Source organism: Pinus tabuliformis, chromosome 5_1 (assembly GCF_031772625.1).
Source record: "Pinus tabuliformis cultivar Carrire ecotype Pingquan chromosome 5_1, CPIR1, whole genome shotgun sequence".
NCBI lineage: Eukaryota > Viridiplantae > Streptophyta > Pinopsida > Pinales > Pinaceae > Pinus > Pinus tabuliformis.
The window spans coordinates 529,585,896-529,604,347 of record NC_142305.1 but is presented as its reverse complement, the minus strand read 5'-3'; the positions used below and the strand labels follow the sequence as shown (position 1 = coordinate 529,604,347).

The 18,452-nt window shown below is 41.7% G+C and overlaps 2 protein-coding genes across 4 annotated transcripts in view; one reads left to right on the top strand and one right to left on the bottom strand.

The window, feature by feature from the left end:
* Positions 1-18,452, bottom strand: part of LOC149165862 (CAAX amino terminal protease family protein) — a 372,684-nt gene that overhangs the window by 297,459 nt on the left and 56,773 nt on the right. The gene's annotated exons all lie outside the window — the stretch shown is intronic.
* Positions 2,250-5,811, top strand: LOC149165863 (uncharacterized). Its single transcript, XM_089431209.1, has 2 exons — positions 2,250-4,800; positions 4,911-5,811. Exons 1-2 carry the CDS (start codon positions 2,871-2,873, stop codon positions 5,504-5,506), a joined length of 2,526 nt encoding a protein of 841 aa, XP_089287335.1. The 5' UTR covers positions 2,250-2,870; the 3' UTR covers positions 5,507-5,811.

The window sequence follows — 18,452 nt, the reverse complement described above, 5'->3', positions numbered from 1 at the left end:
GATTCCGGGTGGAATTTCCTAAAACGATTTCTAGGTATTGTGGAATACATGTGTCCAAGCCTCCCTGCAAATTTTGAGGCTTAGAGCACATCCGATGCTACCAGAAATCAACAGCATCAAAGCAAATATCATCTTGAAGTCAAAAGAAGAATCATAACCCTAGATCAAAGAAGTCTACAAATAAGTATTGGGATCATCATTAAGAAGGAGAAGGCCAAAACCCTACATCTACTATGTTTTGAAGATTATTCATCCAAAGGAAGCTAGATCAAAAGGCAGTATAATCTCACTCTTTGTGGGATCAAGAATCATTCTTGAAGAAAAATAACTTCATCAAGGAGAAGTTTTTTATCCTCTATATCATCATCAACATCAAGGAAACAGCAAGAAGAAGGAGCATCCTATCAAGTATATTTATGTCCACATCTGAATCTGTCAAAATGTCTTTTTACAAGGAAAGAAACAAATTGGTTGGGACTTCAAACTCTCTTGCATGGAAGAAAAGGACAGATTTGAATCTCATTGAATATGAGGTTATGGAACATGTCAAAGGTTCTATCACTAAACCAAGAGAGGAAGATGCTCAAGCTCTTGCCAAGTATAAGAAAGGGGAAGTTAGGGCTCAAAGAATTCTCATAGAATCCATCAAGGATCCCCTCATCCCATGTGTATCTAAACTCGAAACTTCAAAAGAAATCTATGACAAACTAGTAGGGTTATATTCCATAAGCATTGCTAGAGAAGTCATCTCATTAAGGCAAGAACTCTACAAGCTAAAGATGTCAAGAGAAGATGGAATAGCCTCATCCTTAATGAGGATATCTGAGATCCGAGATCAACTACAAGATCTGGGAAAAGTCATGTCTAATAGTGAAATGACTACAGTTGTATTAAATGCACTATCAAAGGAGTGGGGTAACTTCACTTCAAGTATTTATGGGAAGAAAGAAGCTACTCCATTCTAGGATATATGGTCACTATGAAAGATTGAAGAATCTAGACTAAAGGCCAAATCTGATGTGGGAGCAAGTGAGGAAAATCAAGCTTATGCAGTAATGACAAGAAGAAAAGGAAAATTTGGAAATTCTAGTTCTTCGAAAAAGAAAAGGGACATGTCTAAAATTCAATGCTATGGGTGTCAGAAATATGGACACTACAAAAGAGATTGTCCTAATGTCAAGAAGGGCAACAAAAGAGGAAGAGAAAAAGGCCATATCGCCAAAGAAGTAGAGGAAGTTGAAAAGAAGTCCAAGAAAGAGGAAGTAAGAGATCTCTATTACTAAGATAGCCTTCCTCACCTAAGTTCTTCTCAAAATTCCTAAGTCTTCTGGCTATCATGATTCACTAAAACGGATGCATCAAGGCATCATAGAAGCATTGAAAGCAAGAGCTTGGGACATCATCATAGAGAAGCATGAAAGATGGTTAGAATCTATGGAAGTCAAGGATATAGCTCTTGGGAATCTCATTGGCAACATAAGTGGCAAGGTCATCTAGTACAAGGTTTATCATACATTTGTCAAAAGGAAACATCTGTTGATGAGGATACTCTAGATCCTCAAGATTCTTTGATGGACTCTGATTCTCTGATGGAATCTTCATCCAAAGGTTCACCGATCATGAGGAAAAGCAAGTGTTTCATCAAGAATTCCAAACTTGTGGAATTCATGGGATGATGATATGATGACATAAAAGTGAAGCAGATCAAGGGATTGAAGCTCTTTCAATCAAGGAAGTTGTTGCAGGAAGTCTAGATGACCCAAAGAAAAAATGAGGTATGTATGTGTAAAGTTTTGTAGATGTTCTATGCTAAGAGCAATTTCACTTTTCTCACAGCAATCATACAAGTAGATAAGCAAAATGCAGATAGAACATATAAGCAGATCTTACAGAAGACAAATCAGAAACAAGAAAAATGTATGTGTTTGTTTCGGCGGTCAACAGGATGCTTCAACCAGCAAAGTCTCCTTTGGTCGGCCAGCCCAGCATGTGTCACAACAACCCTCCAACCAGTAGATGAGTCAACCCAAGTCAGTTCTACAAAAGTCAACGCTGTCCTGAAAAGTCAACGCAGGGGCAGCGAGCTAAAAGTCAACGCAGCAGCAAAACGGTCAACCCTTTGACCTCGATTTTTGTGCCAGGTAGTATGGCCTTCAAAAATCGAACCTCCCACAAGTTTTCAGCTTGTTTGGACCAAGCGTTGACCATAGTATTCAAAACCGTTCCGGTCTGACCGGTTACCGGCCTAACCGGCCGGTTAGGAGGCTCACCGGTCAGAACCGGTGAAAAAACCCGGTCAGCACCCCTATTTGCCCAGATTTTTGACCTAACCGGTCAAAACCGGCCGGTTTAGGTCCTAACCGGCCGGTTTTTTGCTAACCGGCCGGTTCCGTCCTAAACCGGCCGGTTTAGGGACAGGCCGCCGGTAAAGGTAAAAAGCGGCGGGTTTATGGCAGCTGAGGGCGGTTTAGGGTTTTTGGGGGTGAGGGAAAGGGATTTTCCCTCCAAAAAGACCCTCACAATTGCTATAAGACACCCCTCTCACCCTCATTTGTCTCACACAACTGATTTGGAGTGTTTGTGAGTGTTTGTGAGTTTGTTTGTGAGCTTGGAGAGTGTGGAGTTTTTGCTGAAGTAGTCATCTTGGAGTTGGAGTTGGAGCTATTTTGGAGATAGTGTGTAGCTGTCAGTGGAGTTGCCATCATCAAGAGGAGGCTAAGGGAGCTACTTTGCATTTCCAGGTAAGGATTTGCACTTGATAATTCCTCATTTGGGTCTGCTGTCCATGAATTAATTTTTTTGTGCTATAAACTTCTCATTTCAATGATCTATCATCTATGCTATGCTAAGCCTATGAACTCTCTAGCTCTATGCTATCAAATTTTTTAGCTTGCATGTGCATTTTTTTTCCTACATTTATCATTGGTTTTCCATGTTCCTTAGCTGCAATTTTTTTTTTAAATGGCAGATTTCTTTGCAAATTGTTATTATTTCAAGCAAACATGGCTCCAAAAGGAAAGGACAGTGCATGGGTTCATTGTGATGTAATTGATGGAAAAATGATATGCAAATTATGCCATAAATCTATTGGAGGTGGGGGTATTCTTAGGTTGAAACAACACTTGGCTGGGGTAAGAGGCCAAGTAAAGCCATGTGATGCACCAAAAGAACTGTTAGGTCCTATTAGGGCAGAATACATTGCCAAGCTTGAAAAATTTTATGAGGATAAGGCTAGGGAGAAGGCCATCCAAGATGAAATTGCAAGGAAGAGGGAATTATTAGAAGCCATGAAAGAGAGTGGGTATGATGATTATGAGATTCAAGACTCCACTTCTATCCCTTCCACCAATGACCCCTTTCACTATGTTCATCCTTCTGTTGGAGTTGGCCAACCATCAAGAGGACCAAAGAGACAAAACATCCAAAGTTATTTCTCATCTTCTGCCACCATTGCTTCTTCTAAATCTAATCCCACAGCCACTTCCTCCCAGCCAAGTTCTCAACCCACTTTGGATCAGCATTGGAAAAAACAATGCAAAGAAACTTCTCACCAATACATTGCTAGATGGTGGTATGATTCAGATATCCCATTTAATGCTTCTCGCTCACCTTATTACCAAGCTATGTGGGACTCTGTTATAGCTGCAGGAAAGGGCTTCAAAGGCCCTAGTATGCATGACTTGAGGGGAGCTCTTTTGCAAAAAGAGATATCTTCCATTGATGAGTATTTGACTGAGTTTAGAGAGTCATGGGTCAAAACAGGTTGTTCCATTATGTCAGATGGATGGACCGATGGAAAGAACCGCACTATCATTAATTTCCTTGTTTCTTGCCCTCAAGGAACCATGTTTTTTAAATCAGTTGATGCATCTGATAGGGTAAAGGATGCAAGCCTTCTATTTGAGCTTTTGGATAACATTATTCAGGAAGTTGGGGAGCAGCATGTTGTGCAGGTCATCACTGATAATGCCTCAAACTATGTTCTTGCTGGAAAGATGCTTGAGGCCAAATATAAGACCATATTTTGGACTCCATGTGCTGCACATTGCATAGACCTCATGCTTGAGGATATAGGCAAGGTGGAGTGGGTAAAAAACACTGTAGAGCATGCCAAGTGCATTACAAAATACATTTACAACCACTCATGGGTATTGAGCCTAATGAGGAAACACACTGGAGGCAAAGAGCTTGTTAGGCCTGCAATTACGAGATTTGCAACTCACTTCCTCACGTTGCAATGTCTCAATGGTCAACATAGAAACTTGCAGAAAATGTTTTCCTCTGATGAATGGTCTGAATCTCGGTGGGCTCGTAGACCAGATGGAAAAGACACCAAAAAGAAAGTGTTAGACACTTATTTTTGGAAAAGGTCTGTAGAGCTTGTGAAAATTACCGAGCCCCTTGTTAAGGTGCTAAGGTTGGTGGATGGGGAAAGATTGGCCATGGGCTACATTTATGAAGCTATGGATCAGGCAAAGGAGCAGATACGGGCAGCTTACAATGACAGGTTAGCTAAATATGGCCGTATATGGGAGATCATTGATAACAGATGGAACAATCAACTCCATCGTCCTATACATGCAGCCGGGTATTTTTTGAACCCAAGGTATCACTATAAAAATCGGCTAGGAGATCAGCATGATGGGGAGGTCAGAGCTGGATTGATTGATTGCTTGGAGCGCATGGTCCCTAACCATGTAGAGCAGTTGGATATACATAGACAGCTTACTATTTTCAATCAAGCAAGTGGTACTTTTGGCAAAAACTTGGCAAAGATGGCAAGAGATGTGGACCAACCAGGTAAGCAATTCCAATTTCCATTTTGTTTTTCATTTCAAGCTAAAATTGTTTACGTTCTTTACAATTCAAATTATAAACTAAGTTACTAATTATTGTCTTTTTCTTTGCAGCACATTGGTGGGAGTCATTTGGTGGCCAGTGTCCTCAATTGCAAAGGTTTGCAATTAGAGTCCTCAGTCAAACTTGCAGTGCTTCAGGTTGTGAGCGCAATTGGTCTGTTTTTGAGCGCATACACACGAAGAAGAGAAACCGTTTGGAACAAAAACGGTTAAATGATCTTGTTTTTGTGCAATACAACCTTCGACTGAGGAGGAACCAAATGATGAGCAAATCACCTGATCTAGATCCCATTGTGTTGGACGATATTGATCCAACATCAGAATGGGTGGAGGAGACTGAAGATCCTGTGTTTGAGGCTGATTTTGATATCGACATGGCTTTAGCGGAGGATGAGGCAGATTATGTGGCGGCATCAGAACCAGGATCAGTAGCGGCATCAAGGAAAGGCAAGGAACCAATGGAAGGCACTAGTCGTGCAGGTCGACAAACTCGTGCTTCCACTAGGTCCACTTCTATTGTCATTGGTGGCATTGATACTGATGTTGCAGATGAGGCAGAGGCATCCTCAGACTCTGAACCAGATGATGTCTATGTAGCTCCTGATGATGATCATGTGTCTAGTAGTGGTGATGATCTTGATGATTGATCATGTGTACACTGTAGACTTGTAGTAGGCCAATGGCCTCATAGCTTGCAGCATGGTTTTTGGACTCTATAGGCCATTTAGAGCCTCATTTCCTATGTATTTTGCTATTTTGTCGATGATATGTATTGCACTCGGTGCCATTTTGATATATTCACCTTTGCATGGTATATAAATGAGCAAACTTTGCATATTTTGTCTCTATTGGCTTGGAATCATGGTTTTACATCTTAAAAATAGTTTTTTTTCATTAAAAATTAATTATTTAATGTATTTTTTAAAAACCGGTTCGTTTAGACCAAACCAGTCCCGGTTAGACCGGTTCCGGTCGGTAAACCGGTTAGCTAGGTGGACCGGTTCGGTCACCGGTTCCGGTTTTAAAAACATTGGCGTTGACCAAAGTCAACGCTGGTCAAACTTCTGCGAAACCCTAGCAGCAGAAACCCTAGCAGCAGAAAAATCTTCTTCGTCCTTCCCACGTGTGGCTGAAATTCGTCCTCCAGGTAGCTCGTACTTTTTGGGATGAGAGAGGAAGATGTGAGTTGTTTTTGTGATCCAATTCTCTCCAACTTTTCCTGTATATATATATCCATCAATGAGGGTGTGTGACACATCTGTTGGGCATGTGAGCCTACATTACAAAACTGGCTGACCTTTGCACATATAATTTATTAAGAATAATAAATTCAAAATATAAGTTCTGCTCATCGGATTAAGACTATTTTTATATGGATTTTACACCTCTCAGAAAGAGGAATCCAACAAAAATATTAGCCTCTTAATCTGAGCATCAGAACATGGAGTTTGGACCTAGTTGTCCAAATTTAACACTCCCTCTCAACTAGGGAGAACTCCATCTATTAGTGCAATTAACATCGTGAGTCATCCCGCCAAAACTTGCTTTGCTGGCTTCTTTATTTCAGAACAGAAGTGGGTCAGTCACAAAGACATCATTCCCCGACTGACATAATCAGTCCAGAGGTCCCAGACCTCACAAATCTTGATCCCAGATCAAGTGGTTGGACCATGCCATCCTAGATAGAGAGTACGGCAATCTCTGATGCGTCCATCAGTCTTTGCTAATAGTCTCTAGCTTTTCCACACCTCATTGGCCAAATGAGAGGTACTTCCCATGAGCCCTGAACTCAATGGGTAGGATGCATACGGGGCACAGATTAAATGAGTGGCGAACCAGCTCAATAATCACAAGGGTGGGGCAGAAGCATTATGAGTGCTTATAGCTCCGAGAAGCTATCCCCAAAGCCCCCCAGAGCTCCCAGAGCTCATTGTCCAACAAGACCCACATCATAGGGTCTTTCCACGACACCAAGACTCTCACGGAAGGTTAGGAACTTGACCTTCCCCAGGGGCTTAGTGAGAATATCTGCGACCTGCTCATCAGTTCCTATATGATCGAGCCTTACGGCGCCTCACTGTACCATATCCCGGATAAAGTGGTACCTGATATCAATATGCTTGGATCGGTCGTGGAACACAGGATTCTCAGTCATACGAATCCCACTCTGATTATCACAGAGTATTACAGTGGTATCTAGCACATGTTGGAACAGCTCACTAAAGAGCTTCCTCAACCAAACTGCTTCACAACAGGCCATACTAGCAGCAATGTATTCGGCCTCCGCGGTGCTCAAAGCCACCGACTTCTGCTTCCTGCTCATCCATGAGATCGAAGCAGAACCAAGATTGAAACAGCATCCAGATGTGCTCTTACGATCCACCACACTGCCAGCCCAATCGGCATCAGTATATCCCCGGAGTATCACACTCCCGGCAGTGTATCTCAGCCCATGGTTTATCGTGCCCCGAAGATATCTCAAAAGATTCTTGGCACCAACCCAGTGAAAATGATGAGGCTCAACCATCTGTTGACTCAAAGTATTCACTGCAAAACATATGTCTGGACGGGTGTTCACTAAGAACATCAAAGCTCCTATGAGTTGACGATACTCAGTAGGATTGGCCAAGATAGGCCCTGCAGCGCTGCCACTCAACTTCTTAAAGTTGAGTTCCATTGGTGTCGACACGGACTTACAGTCCACCATCCCAAATCTTTCCAGAAGCTTCACAATATACTTTCCTTGAGAAAGGAAAATCTCTCCAGGTCTCTGCCAGACCTCCAGGCCTAGGAAATAGTGCATCAGTCCTAGGTCTTTCATCTCGAACTCAGCAGCAAGCTCCCTCTTACATTGATGAATGAGAGGGTCATCACCTGTCAGGAAGAGGTCGTCCACATACAGCACTAGAATGAGAGGCTTTCCTTCCTCAACCTTAAAGTAAAGGTTTGGATCAGCAATGCTTCGAGTGAAGCCCAGCTTCATCAAGTAACTATCCATCCTCTCATACCAAGCTCTGGGTGCTTGCTTTAACCCATAGAGGGCTTTCTTCAACCTGCAGACATAAGTGTCTCGATCTTGAACTTCAAATCCCAGAGGTTGTTCTACATACACCTCTTCCTTTATTGCACCATGCAGAAAAGCAGTCTTGACATCCATCTGATGAAGACTCCATCCTTGCGTAGCAGCAAGGGCTATGATGGATCGAATGGTGGTATATCGAGCCACAGGTGCAAATATATCGTCATAGTCAATTCCTTCCTTTTGAGAGAAGCCACGGGCAACAAATCTTGCCTTAAATTTTTCAGCACTCCCATCAGATCCATGCTTAATCTTGTAGAGCCATTTAGCGGTGACAACAGATTTGTCCTTCGGTCTCGGGACCACATCCCAGACATCATTCTTCATAATAGCCTCATATTCTTCATGCATAGCATCCTTCCAGACTTGATGCTTGATGGCTTCTTCAAAAGATCCAGGTTCAGATTGTATAATAGTACTCATGGCAGCTAGATACCCTTGGTATCTACACGGCTTCTTGCTTTCTCGGAATGTTCCCCTTGGGGCAGCATGACCCTCAGCATCTTCGAGGGTGTCCCTGAGCCATGATGGCCTCTTTCCTAGAGAAGGGGAAGGATCAATAGGGTCCATTGGCTCTTCAACATCAGGCATAGTCTCATCCTAGGGTTCTTCCAGATTTCCAGGTCTTTCTTCATGGTTTTCTTCAGATCTAGGAAGATCTACTACTTTCTTCAGGGAAGCATCTTCGTCAAAAGTGACATCATGGCTTATCTCTACTTCCCTTTGACCAGGTACATAGACTCTATATGCCTTAGAAGTCTCACTGTAGCCCACAAACATTCCTTTCTTCCCAGTAGCGTCCAGCTTACTTCTCTTTTCTTTCGGCACATGAAAATAGACAGGACATCCAAAAATTCTAAAATGTGAGACATCAGGTTTCTTACCAGAGAAAACCTCTTCGGGAGTTTTGGAGTCCAAAGCGGAATGAGGGCATCGGTTTTGAATGTACACAGCAGTATTTGCAGCTTCTCCCCACAGAAACTTTGGAAGACCCTGGTCACATAGCATGGCACGGGCAGCTTCCACAATAGTCCTATTCTTGCGTTCAGCAACACCATTCTGCTCAGGAGTATATGCAGTGGTAGTCTCCCTCTTAATGCCAGCTTCTCTGCAAAAGTCTTTGAACTCATTTGACTCATATTCAGTGCCATTGTCAGTCCTCAAAATCTTGATCTTCTTTCCGGTCATATTTTCCACCAAGGCTTTGAAGGTACGGAACCACATGAAAGCCTCATCCTTCTTCTTCAAGAAGTATATCCAGGTTTTGCGAGAGAAGTCATCAGTAAATGTCATATAGTAAGAACATCCCCCCAGGGATGTTACAAGCAACATACCGGAAAGATCAGAATGGACCAGTTGCAGTATCTCAGATGTCTTTGTGACACTTGAGGGGAAAGGTCCCCTTGTATGTTTTCCTTCAGCACAGCCCTTACATACACCTTTATGATTATTTCCAAAATCAGGCATCCCTGTCACCACCTTCCTTGCTTCGGGAAGAGCCTTGTAATGAAGGTGTCCAAATCTTCGGTGCCATAGTTCGGTTTGACGGATAGTATCACAAGTCATAGCTCCCAACGGACTCCCTCCAACCTGGTAGAGTGTACCAACTCTAAAACCAATTGAGATAGCTTCCTTGAAGCTCTTCTTCCACATGAGTACCTTTCCATCAGAGAAAGTTACATTGAATCCTTTGTCTTCCATGGCAGATACAGACACAAGGTTCTTCTTCAATTTGGGTACATAGAGTACATCTTGTAGATGGAGGACTTGTCCTTGAGACAAGTGGAGGATCACAGTCCCGGTCCCTTTCACAGGATAAGTGGCATTATCCCCAAGGGTAATTTCTAGATTAGTATCCCTTTCAACCATGTCAGAAAGTGCTTCCTTGAATCCGGTGATGTGTCTTGAGGCACCACTATCGATTAGCCAGACATCCATAGTGTCGGGCGGAGATGCAGCTGAGAGAGCAGATATTAGAATATACTCATTTCTTTTATCAACAACATTAGACTCCTCATACCTGGTATTTCTGGTCCTTTTAGAAGGTGGATGGTTTCCTTCAAAGTGAGCCTTCCTCTTTCCTTTGGATTTGTCATTTCTTTGATTCCCATTCCTTCGGTTGTTGTTGTTGTCGTCACTATCGAGAGAATTCTTCTGGAAGGGGCATTCTCTAGCATAGTGTCCAGTCCTATGGCAGGTGAAACATTTACCCTTCTTCTTTTGAGTCTTAGTCCTTCCTTTGTCCTTGGAACCACCAGAGTTCTTCTTTCGGGAATGAGCAACATAGGCAGCATTTCTTTCATTATCAAATTCCTTCATCCTTGTTTCTTCTTGCATACATCTAGACAGAAGCTCATCAAAGTTAGGGATGGTATTATTGTTGAGAATGGTAGTTGTGAATACTTGCCATTCATATGGAAGTCCTCCAAGTGCGGTGAGAACCATCTCACGATCAGCTATTGTCTCCCCAATAGCTAGCAGATTGTTCCTGGTTTCGGTCAACTTCATAAAGAAAGTTTGAATAGACTCGTCTCGGCCCTTCTTCATATTCTTCAACTTGTTCTTGAGGAATAGCACTTGGTTCACATTGTTTACTCGGAACATAAGTATCAGTTTGTCATACATCTCCTTGGATGTGCCTAGTTCAGATATGTAGGCAACCAGAGTCTTATTTATGGATTCCCTGATCAGCAGTTTTGCTCTGATTTCTCCCTTCTTATACTTGTGTTTAACAGCAGCAGAGGCATTTGATGGAGGTTCTTGAATCTTCCCTGTCACATGATCTAGGAGATCATGATCTTCTAATTTGAGATCTAATAACATCTTCCAGGCATGGAAGTCATCACTTCTAGTCAGCTTGTCATTCTCCCTGAATTCAAGCTTAGAGGAATCCATTTCCTTCGATGATGATTGCTATAGATAGAGTTTGTCTTCACCTCAGCTCTGATACCATGTAAAGTTTTGTAGATGTTCTATGCTAAGAGCAATTTCACTTTTCTCACAGCAATCATACAAGTAGATAAGCAAAATGCAGATAGAACATATAAGCAGATCTTACAGAAGACAAATCAGAAACAAGAAAAATGTATGTGTTTGTTTCGGCGGTCAACAGGATGCTTCAACCATCAAAGTCTCCTTTGGTCAGCCAGCCCAGCATGTGTCACAACAACCCTCCAACCAGTAGATGAGTCAACCCAAGTCAGTTCTACAAAAGTCAACGCTGTCCTGAAAAGTCAACGCAGGGGCAGCAAGCTAAAAGTCAACGCAGCAGCAAAACGGTCAACCCTTTGACCTCGATTTTTGTGCCAGGTAGTATGGCCTTCAAAAATCGAACCTCCCACAAGTTTTCAGCTTGTTTGGACCAAGTCAACGCTGGTCAAACTTCTGCGAAACCCTAGCAGCAGAAACCCTAGCAGCAGAAAAATCTTCTTCGTCCTTCCCACGTGTGGCTGAAATTCGTCCTCCAGGTAGCTCGTACTTTTTAGGATGAGAGAGGAAGATGTGAGTTGTTTTTGTGATCCAATTCTCTCCAACTTTTCCTGTATATATATATCCATCAATGAGGGTGTGTGACACATCTGTTGGGCATGTGAGCCTACATTACAAAACTGGCTGACCTTTGCACATATAATTTATTAAGAATAATAAATTCAAAATATAAGTTCTGCTCATCGGATTAAGACTATTTTTATATGGATTTTACACCTCTCAGAAAGAGGAATCCAACAAAAATATTAGCCTCTTAATCTGAGCATCAAAACATGGAGTTTGGACCTAGTTGTCCAAATTTAACAGTATGCTTACATTTGATATTGTGGAATTCATGTCATATGGTTACAGGTAACATGGATCAATGCTATATCTTGAGAGCATAATCAAAAGAAAGGATCTTCTCCCTCAAAGGAATGCAGGAATGCATGGGTCACACATTCGCTAGATGAAATCAACATAATATGTCCTCATATGAAGTATGAGGTGGTTGACAACAATTGAGGAACTATGATTGGAAGCTTCTAGGAATGTTACGTATGAAGAAAGGAAGGAAGAGATCGTGGAATATGTAACCATGGTAAAAGCAATCAACATCTGTAAGACCAAGAAGATTTGACTAGGATATCTCTATGAAAGATATGAAAACTCTAATGGAGTCTGAAAAAAGAAAAAGACCCTTGACAATATATATCTATGGGAGATTTGTCGATATGTATGCAGGATGCTAATGCAAACTAGAAGATGTCATGATGAAAGACCATCACAAAGGTAACGTTGATTTTAATGTTCATTCCTTTATTTTTGAACTAATATCTAGATGGGTTTATGTAGCACTACCAAGGGAAGATGTATGGATATCTTCCACCATTGATGCACATGTAGTAGGATGAAAGATCCTCAAGTAAACATGGCATGAAGAAAGCAGCATGGCATGAAGGAAGGCCAGATATGGACTGATGGATCACTTTTCAATGATGACATGGCTGACTCATGGATGAAAGTGATGGATGGTCGGTGCCCTATGTAGAAGTCCCAAACATGAAGACTCCTAGATAACAAAAAAGAAGTTCATGACATCGTGAGGAGTTCTTCAAGCAGCTGGTAGCCTGGAAACAAGTTTCTTACTTGGAAGAAACTTGGAAATCCCTAAGCCAAGAGGAAGCTTAGGTACATTCCTTTTGTAGGAATGAGTACATTCCTTTATTGGAATATATGTGTCCTCCCTAATTAAGAGGGAGAGTTAGACACATCATTCTTGTCTTCACTTGGAAAGATAGAATGGAGGATTGGGTAAACATCTGGCATTGATACTCTTTGAGGATGAGTTAGGGCATCCACGATAAGAGTAGTCGTAGAGGACCAATATTCTTTGAGGACTAGGAATCCAAGATAAGAATAGTCCTAGTGGAACACACTCGGAGAACCCGGGTGGGGTATGCTCTAAGAGAGACAATGATGAGGATGTCTATACATCATTGGTCTCGCCAGCATTGTGCTTAGATCTTGTGGAGAGATAGAGTTGTTAGTCAAGGCCTTGCTATGTGAGAATGTTGGTTGATATGATGTTATACAGATGGGTCACCAATCCGACTCTTCTTATGAGAAATTCTTCAAATTGAAAATGACCAAGTACCATTATGAATACCTCCCTAGTTAAGAGGGAGTGTTGAAAAGTAACTAGGTTCGATCTTCATAATGACGTGTAATTGTGATTTTATGTAATTGATGAAAAGAAGAAAATAAAATTATTATTGTAGTACTTGTCTCATGGGTTTCATGAGCAAGGAATTTTATTATAGTGATGGCTCCCATTGTGAGCCTTTAGGATTTGTCATCTAGTCATAAAAGTCAATTTGAGTCTATGTCATGTATGAAGTGTGAAAATATGGAGACCCAAATCCCAACTGCAGCAAACTGATATTACTTCTCCTACTTGTTAATTCATGCAAGTTATTCACTGTGTTACACTGTAAATATCGAAGTAAATACCACTGCAACCTTCACTAATTATATTATATGCGGAAACAAGAACTGAGGAAGAAGAAATAACACACACCCAAGTGACACCATTGTTTTTGGACAAATGTCCCCGGAAAAACCCAATGCAAGAAAATCGATGCAGCAACTGAGGGTTTGTATTATTATGCAGTAGTTTCTGAAAACAATTCTTCGGGTGCCCAAACTGGCAATCCTATACAGAGATTTAACTAGACAAAAGATAGTGAGATGATCTCACCCTGTCAAAGGAAAATCTGGCACTGATCTGCACTAGATATCAGCCTCTGCGCTGTCTCTGTGCAACACTACATCACACCTACGCAGTTACTGCGTCACTGCTGTTGGGACTGCGTTGCACCTCCTCTTGATCTCCTGCTAGCTGGAAACTTCAACCCTCTGACCTCCCGATCTCACACCCCAGCTCCGGCACTAGATCCCGACTATTCCCCAGCAGAAATACAGACTCCCTTTGAAGCTCTGCGCTGCCTCTCCGGACTACTCTCTACCCTCTCTACCTTGCACTCTCCGAATCAAAAAAACTTCCTCCGGAAAACTATCCCTGCCCCTCACTGCAAGAATCTCCTTGATGATCTCTCTGGCTACTCTGCGCTGCTCTCTTGAGAAATCGATCTCTTGATCCCACTCGATGTGTCTTCCAAATGCCCATCGAAGTCCTTCTTATAATCTTCTCGTTGAGTAATCAACGGCCCAAATTAAATTCTAATCAATGGCTCAAATCATATTGACTCGATCTTCGTCTTCTTCTAGAAGATTCACACCTAGTTTTATTAATACCCTTTAATTATTTTAATTTCCTAAGTTTAGACTTAAGCATCCATTAAAGATAATTAATTATTTTAATAAAATTGTTTCCGAGTGGAATTTCCCAAAACGATTTCTGGGTATTCTGGAATACATGTGTCCTAGCCTCCCTGCAAATTTTGAGGCTTAGAGCACATTCGATGCTACTAGAAATCAACATCGAGGACCCTTCTTGGGCATATTACATTTGTGTATGAGTCAATAGAAATGTCAAGTAGCCCTCCAAGACCAAGCACAAGCATTAACCTCAAGTCATCTTCAAAGTGGAATTAATTATCTCTCTAACTGACATGTCGGCTCAGCGTGATATCAAGTCGGCTTATTACCTTAGGAAACAACTATATATAGTGCAATGCATCTTCATTTCAGGACAGAATTTTCGGTGATCGAGTGTGAAACAGAAAAGTGCGAAGTACAGCGAATTAGCTCATTATCAAGCGAAGGAAAGAGGAGTATAGTCTGAGCTCTTTTCTGATTTGTTTTTTGGTTTATATTATCTACACATGTGAGGCAACAAGAGCTTAGTTGCAGCAGAAGAAGCCGAGAAAGACTAGCACTCCTCCTAGCTGAGTTGGAAGAAGGTTGAATCTAGAAGGGAGGCCAAGACAAGAATTGGAATAACGTAAAGTCTAAAAGGAAGGCCGAGATAAGAAGAAGGTCAAGTCTAGAAGGGAGGCCAAAGGTTTGAAGCTGAAAAAGGTCGAAGAAGAAGAGGAGCCGAGAAAGGGAAAGGAGCAGATGGTTGACTGTCGATGTCAAAGGATCTCATCAAGAGGACTTGTGTCTTGGTCTTAGAGTGGCAAATAGGTCAAGGGTCGTGGTCTTCGTATTTGTCAATTGGAATCTCTATAGCAAGAAGAATTTTTTCGCATTTTCCTCTCAGAGTGAGAGGTTCTGGCCCTGGCTGATAGCCTATATTTTGTGTCTCGTCTCTTTATGGTTTATGCATTGGTAGCTGTTTGATGAAGAAAAACACTAATAACCTAAATAAAAGAAGATCCTAATCTAAAGAAGTAAAAATCACTCACAAGCAGTTACTAATATGTTGATTTTTAATGTACCTTGTACAAGTGGTTTCCCATGGGTTAGTCTCTACCTAGGGAAAATTGTCCATAATAATTATTTTCCTACCTGTGACTTTATAAAGTGAAAGTGACTTTATAAGTGGTAAAGTCAATGTTAAATTATAAAGTGAAAAGTGACTTTAGACATAAAGTACAATGTGGGTACTTTATTTAATGAGTGAGTTAAAAAATAGAAAGTGAGAATTTAATGCACATTTATTTTCATCCCTTGATCTAAATGAATCTAAGCCATTAGATCTTAGGGTTGCCCAAAAGTCATTTAGGGAAACAAAATGGGGAAAAGAAAAGAGAGATTGCATTCATTCTTCATGAGCAGATTGGAGAAAGGAGGCTGAGAGCTGGAGAAAAGTTCTAAAGGAGAAATTTGTTGCAGCAAGCTGAAGGAGTGATTTCTGGGCAAAGTTGGGCATGGAAATCAAGGCATAGAAGATAGCAGAAGGTACAGTACAAACAACATTGAATGTTGTGAGCTGCACGCCCCGTTCGAGAGAAGTTTTTGAAAAAAAACAATTCAAAAAAATTCGCACAGTCCGTACAGCAGTACGGAAATCAGTATGGAGTCTGTACAGTCGTATCCGTACAGTACATATTTTCAACTTCAAGTGGGCACGGAAATCAAGGCAAAGTGGGCACGGTTTTCAAGGAGTTTTGGGCTGAAGAGATAAGTTGTATTTTGCTGTTTTGTTTTGTCTGCAAATGTATTTTTCCTGAACTTGAAAGATAAATAAATTTGAAGAGCTCTCTAACAGGTTTTACCAGAGAAGATTGAAGGGGTTTTTCCTAGGTCTAAGTTGACCAAAAATCTGCGTGTATTTTTATATGTGTTGTTGGTCTAGTTATGTCCATATTTATTTTCAGCATGTGTTGACAGTCCCATGTGTTTTAATCTGAAAATTTCATTTCTTGAATTCTATATGTTGAATGTATGTTTATGGGAAAGGGCATTTAACTGAATGGGGGTGATAAGGTGAAATTAAAATCCGGTTGGGATTGCATGAAACTTTTTTTTTAGTCATCAAATTTCAACATGGTATCAGAGCTACAGGCTGAAAATTGCAGTTTGAACAACAAACTTAGTTTGGACAACAAACTGATATTTTGGGACAACAAGGTGAAATTTCACACAGACTGAACTTTTGGAACAGCGAGGTGTGTTGTAAAGTTCATTTATCCATTTTCTTGGTTTTGTAAATTTTGGACAGTAGTCATGGCCATGTTCTTAAGGATAGAGGACAGACAGGATGGGATATCCAACTATGTCGTTTGGAATGACAGAATTCAGACAGTGTTTGAGGAGGCAGCAGTTTGGGACATAGTATGACAAGTGGTTGTACCTCCTAATACTGCAGATGAACTTACTGAATTCACAAAAAATAATGCAAAGGCAAAAAGGATTTCGATGGGCAGTCTGAAGGATCATGTGGTTCCTCAAGTGTGAGGAAACACATATGCATATCAGATGTGGAGAGCTCTAACCACTCTCTATCAGAGTACCAATGAGAGCAGGAAGATGGTACTCAAAGAACATCAAGATGACAAACGTTGAAAGTGTAGTTCATTATCTTGGCAGGGTCAAACAGGCACGTGATGATTTGACTGCCATTGGTGAGGCAGTTGCACCCACAGAGTTAGTCAAGATAGTTGTAGCGAGACTTCCTAAGTCTTGGGAGGTCTTTGGAAATGTTGTTACCTCTAGGGAGAATCTTCCCAATTGGGACAGATTCTGGGATGATTGTGTACAGCATGAGATACGGAAGACTGGTAATGGTGGGGTGAAGATCGCAGATGAGGAGGACGTAGCCTTGACAGCCAGGGGGAAGAACAAAGGAAAGGCCAAGAAAGGGGCCTCATCATATGGGGCTAAGGGAAAGGAGAAGAAGAAGAAGAAAGATACAAATATGTCCAAAGTCAAATGTTGGGCATGTCAGAAGATGGGACCCTATGCTGCTACATGTCCTGAGAGGAAGAATAAGGGGAAGAAGGGTATTGCAGCTTCAGCAGAGGTGGAGCAATTTGCTTCACAGTTTGACCAAGACTTTGCATTTATTACTTCTACATCTAGTAGGAGTACATCACCTGATGTGTGGTACATAGACATCGGGGCTTCCTTCCATATGACAGGTGCACGGGAGTTCTTTTCAAAGCTTGCAGAGAGGGCACTTGATATTGAGATTGTACTAGGAGATGACTGCACTGTGAGAGTTGTTGGTGTGGGGACTATGACCTTTGAGAGGGAGTCTTTGCCTCCTTTGAAGGTCATGGATGTTTTGTATGTTCCAGGGATGAAGAAGAACTTGATTTCAGTGTCTGCTATGGAGAAGGGGTTTGACGTCACTTTCTCAGGAGGGCAGGTATTGATGCATCCCAAGGGAGCTTCCATCACTTCGGCCAAAGTGATTGGAGTTCGCTCTGGGAAACTATACAGGTTCAGTTTTCAGTCGGCAAGAGCATTGGTGAGTAGCACATCTGGTAGCACTCACACTAGTACCACCAGCAGTAGAGACTTGTGCGAGTTATGGCACCGAAGGATGGTGCATATGCATCATGGAGCTTTGAGAGTACTGAGGGAGATCACTACTGGAGTTCCTAATTTCAGTGTCGAGCATTATGAGGTCTGCAGAGGGTGTGCTTTGGGCAAGTACACCAAGTTCCCATTCCCAGCGAGCGACAACAGATCTACAGGTATACTAGACTTGATTCATACTGATGTTAGTGGCTGTATGTCTCATGTGTCTTTGGGTGGTTATGAGTATTATGTTATATTCATTGATGACTACTCTAGGAGGACTTGGATATATTTCCTGAAGACCAAGGGTGAGGTCTTCAGTGTTAAAGATTTCAAAGCTCTTGTGGAAAAGCAGACAAGTAAGAAGATTCAGGTCTTAAGGTCAGACAATGGTGGTGAGTACACCGATGGTGGGTTTTCTGACTTCTGTGCACAGGAGGGCATTAGGAGAGAGTTCATGGTTCCTTACAACCCCCAGCAAAATGGGGTGTCTGAAAGGAAGAACAGAGCTATTGTTTGGGCTGCTAGAACGATGATTCATGATCAGGGGTTGCCTTTGTTTTTGTGGGTTGAGGCCTGCAATACTATTGTTTATCTTCAGAACAGGAGTC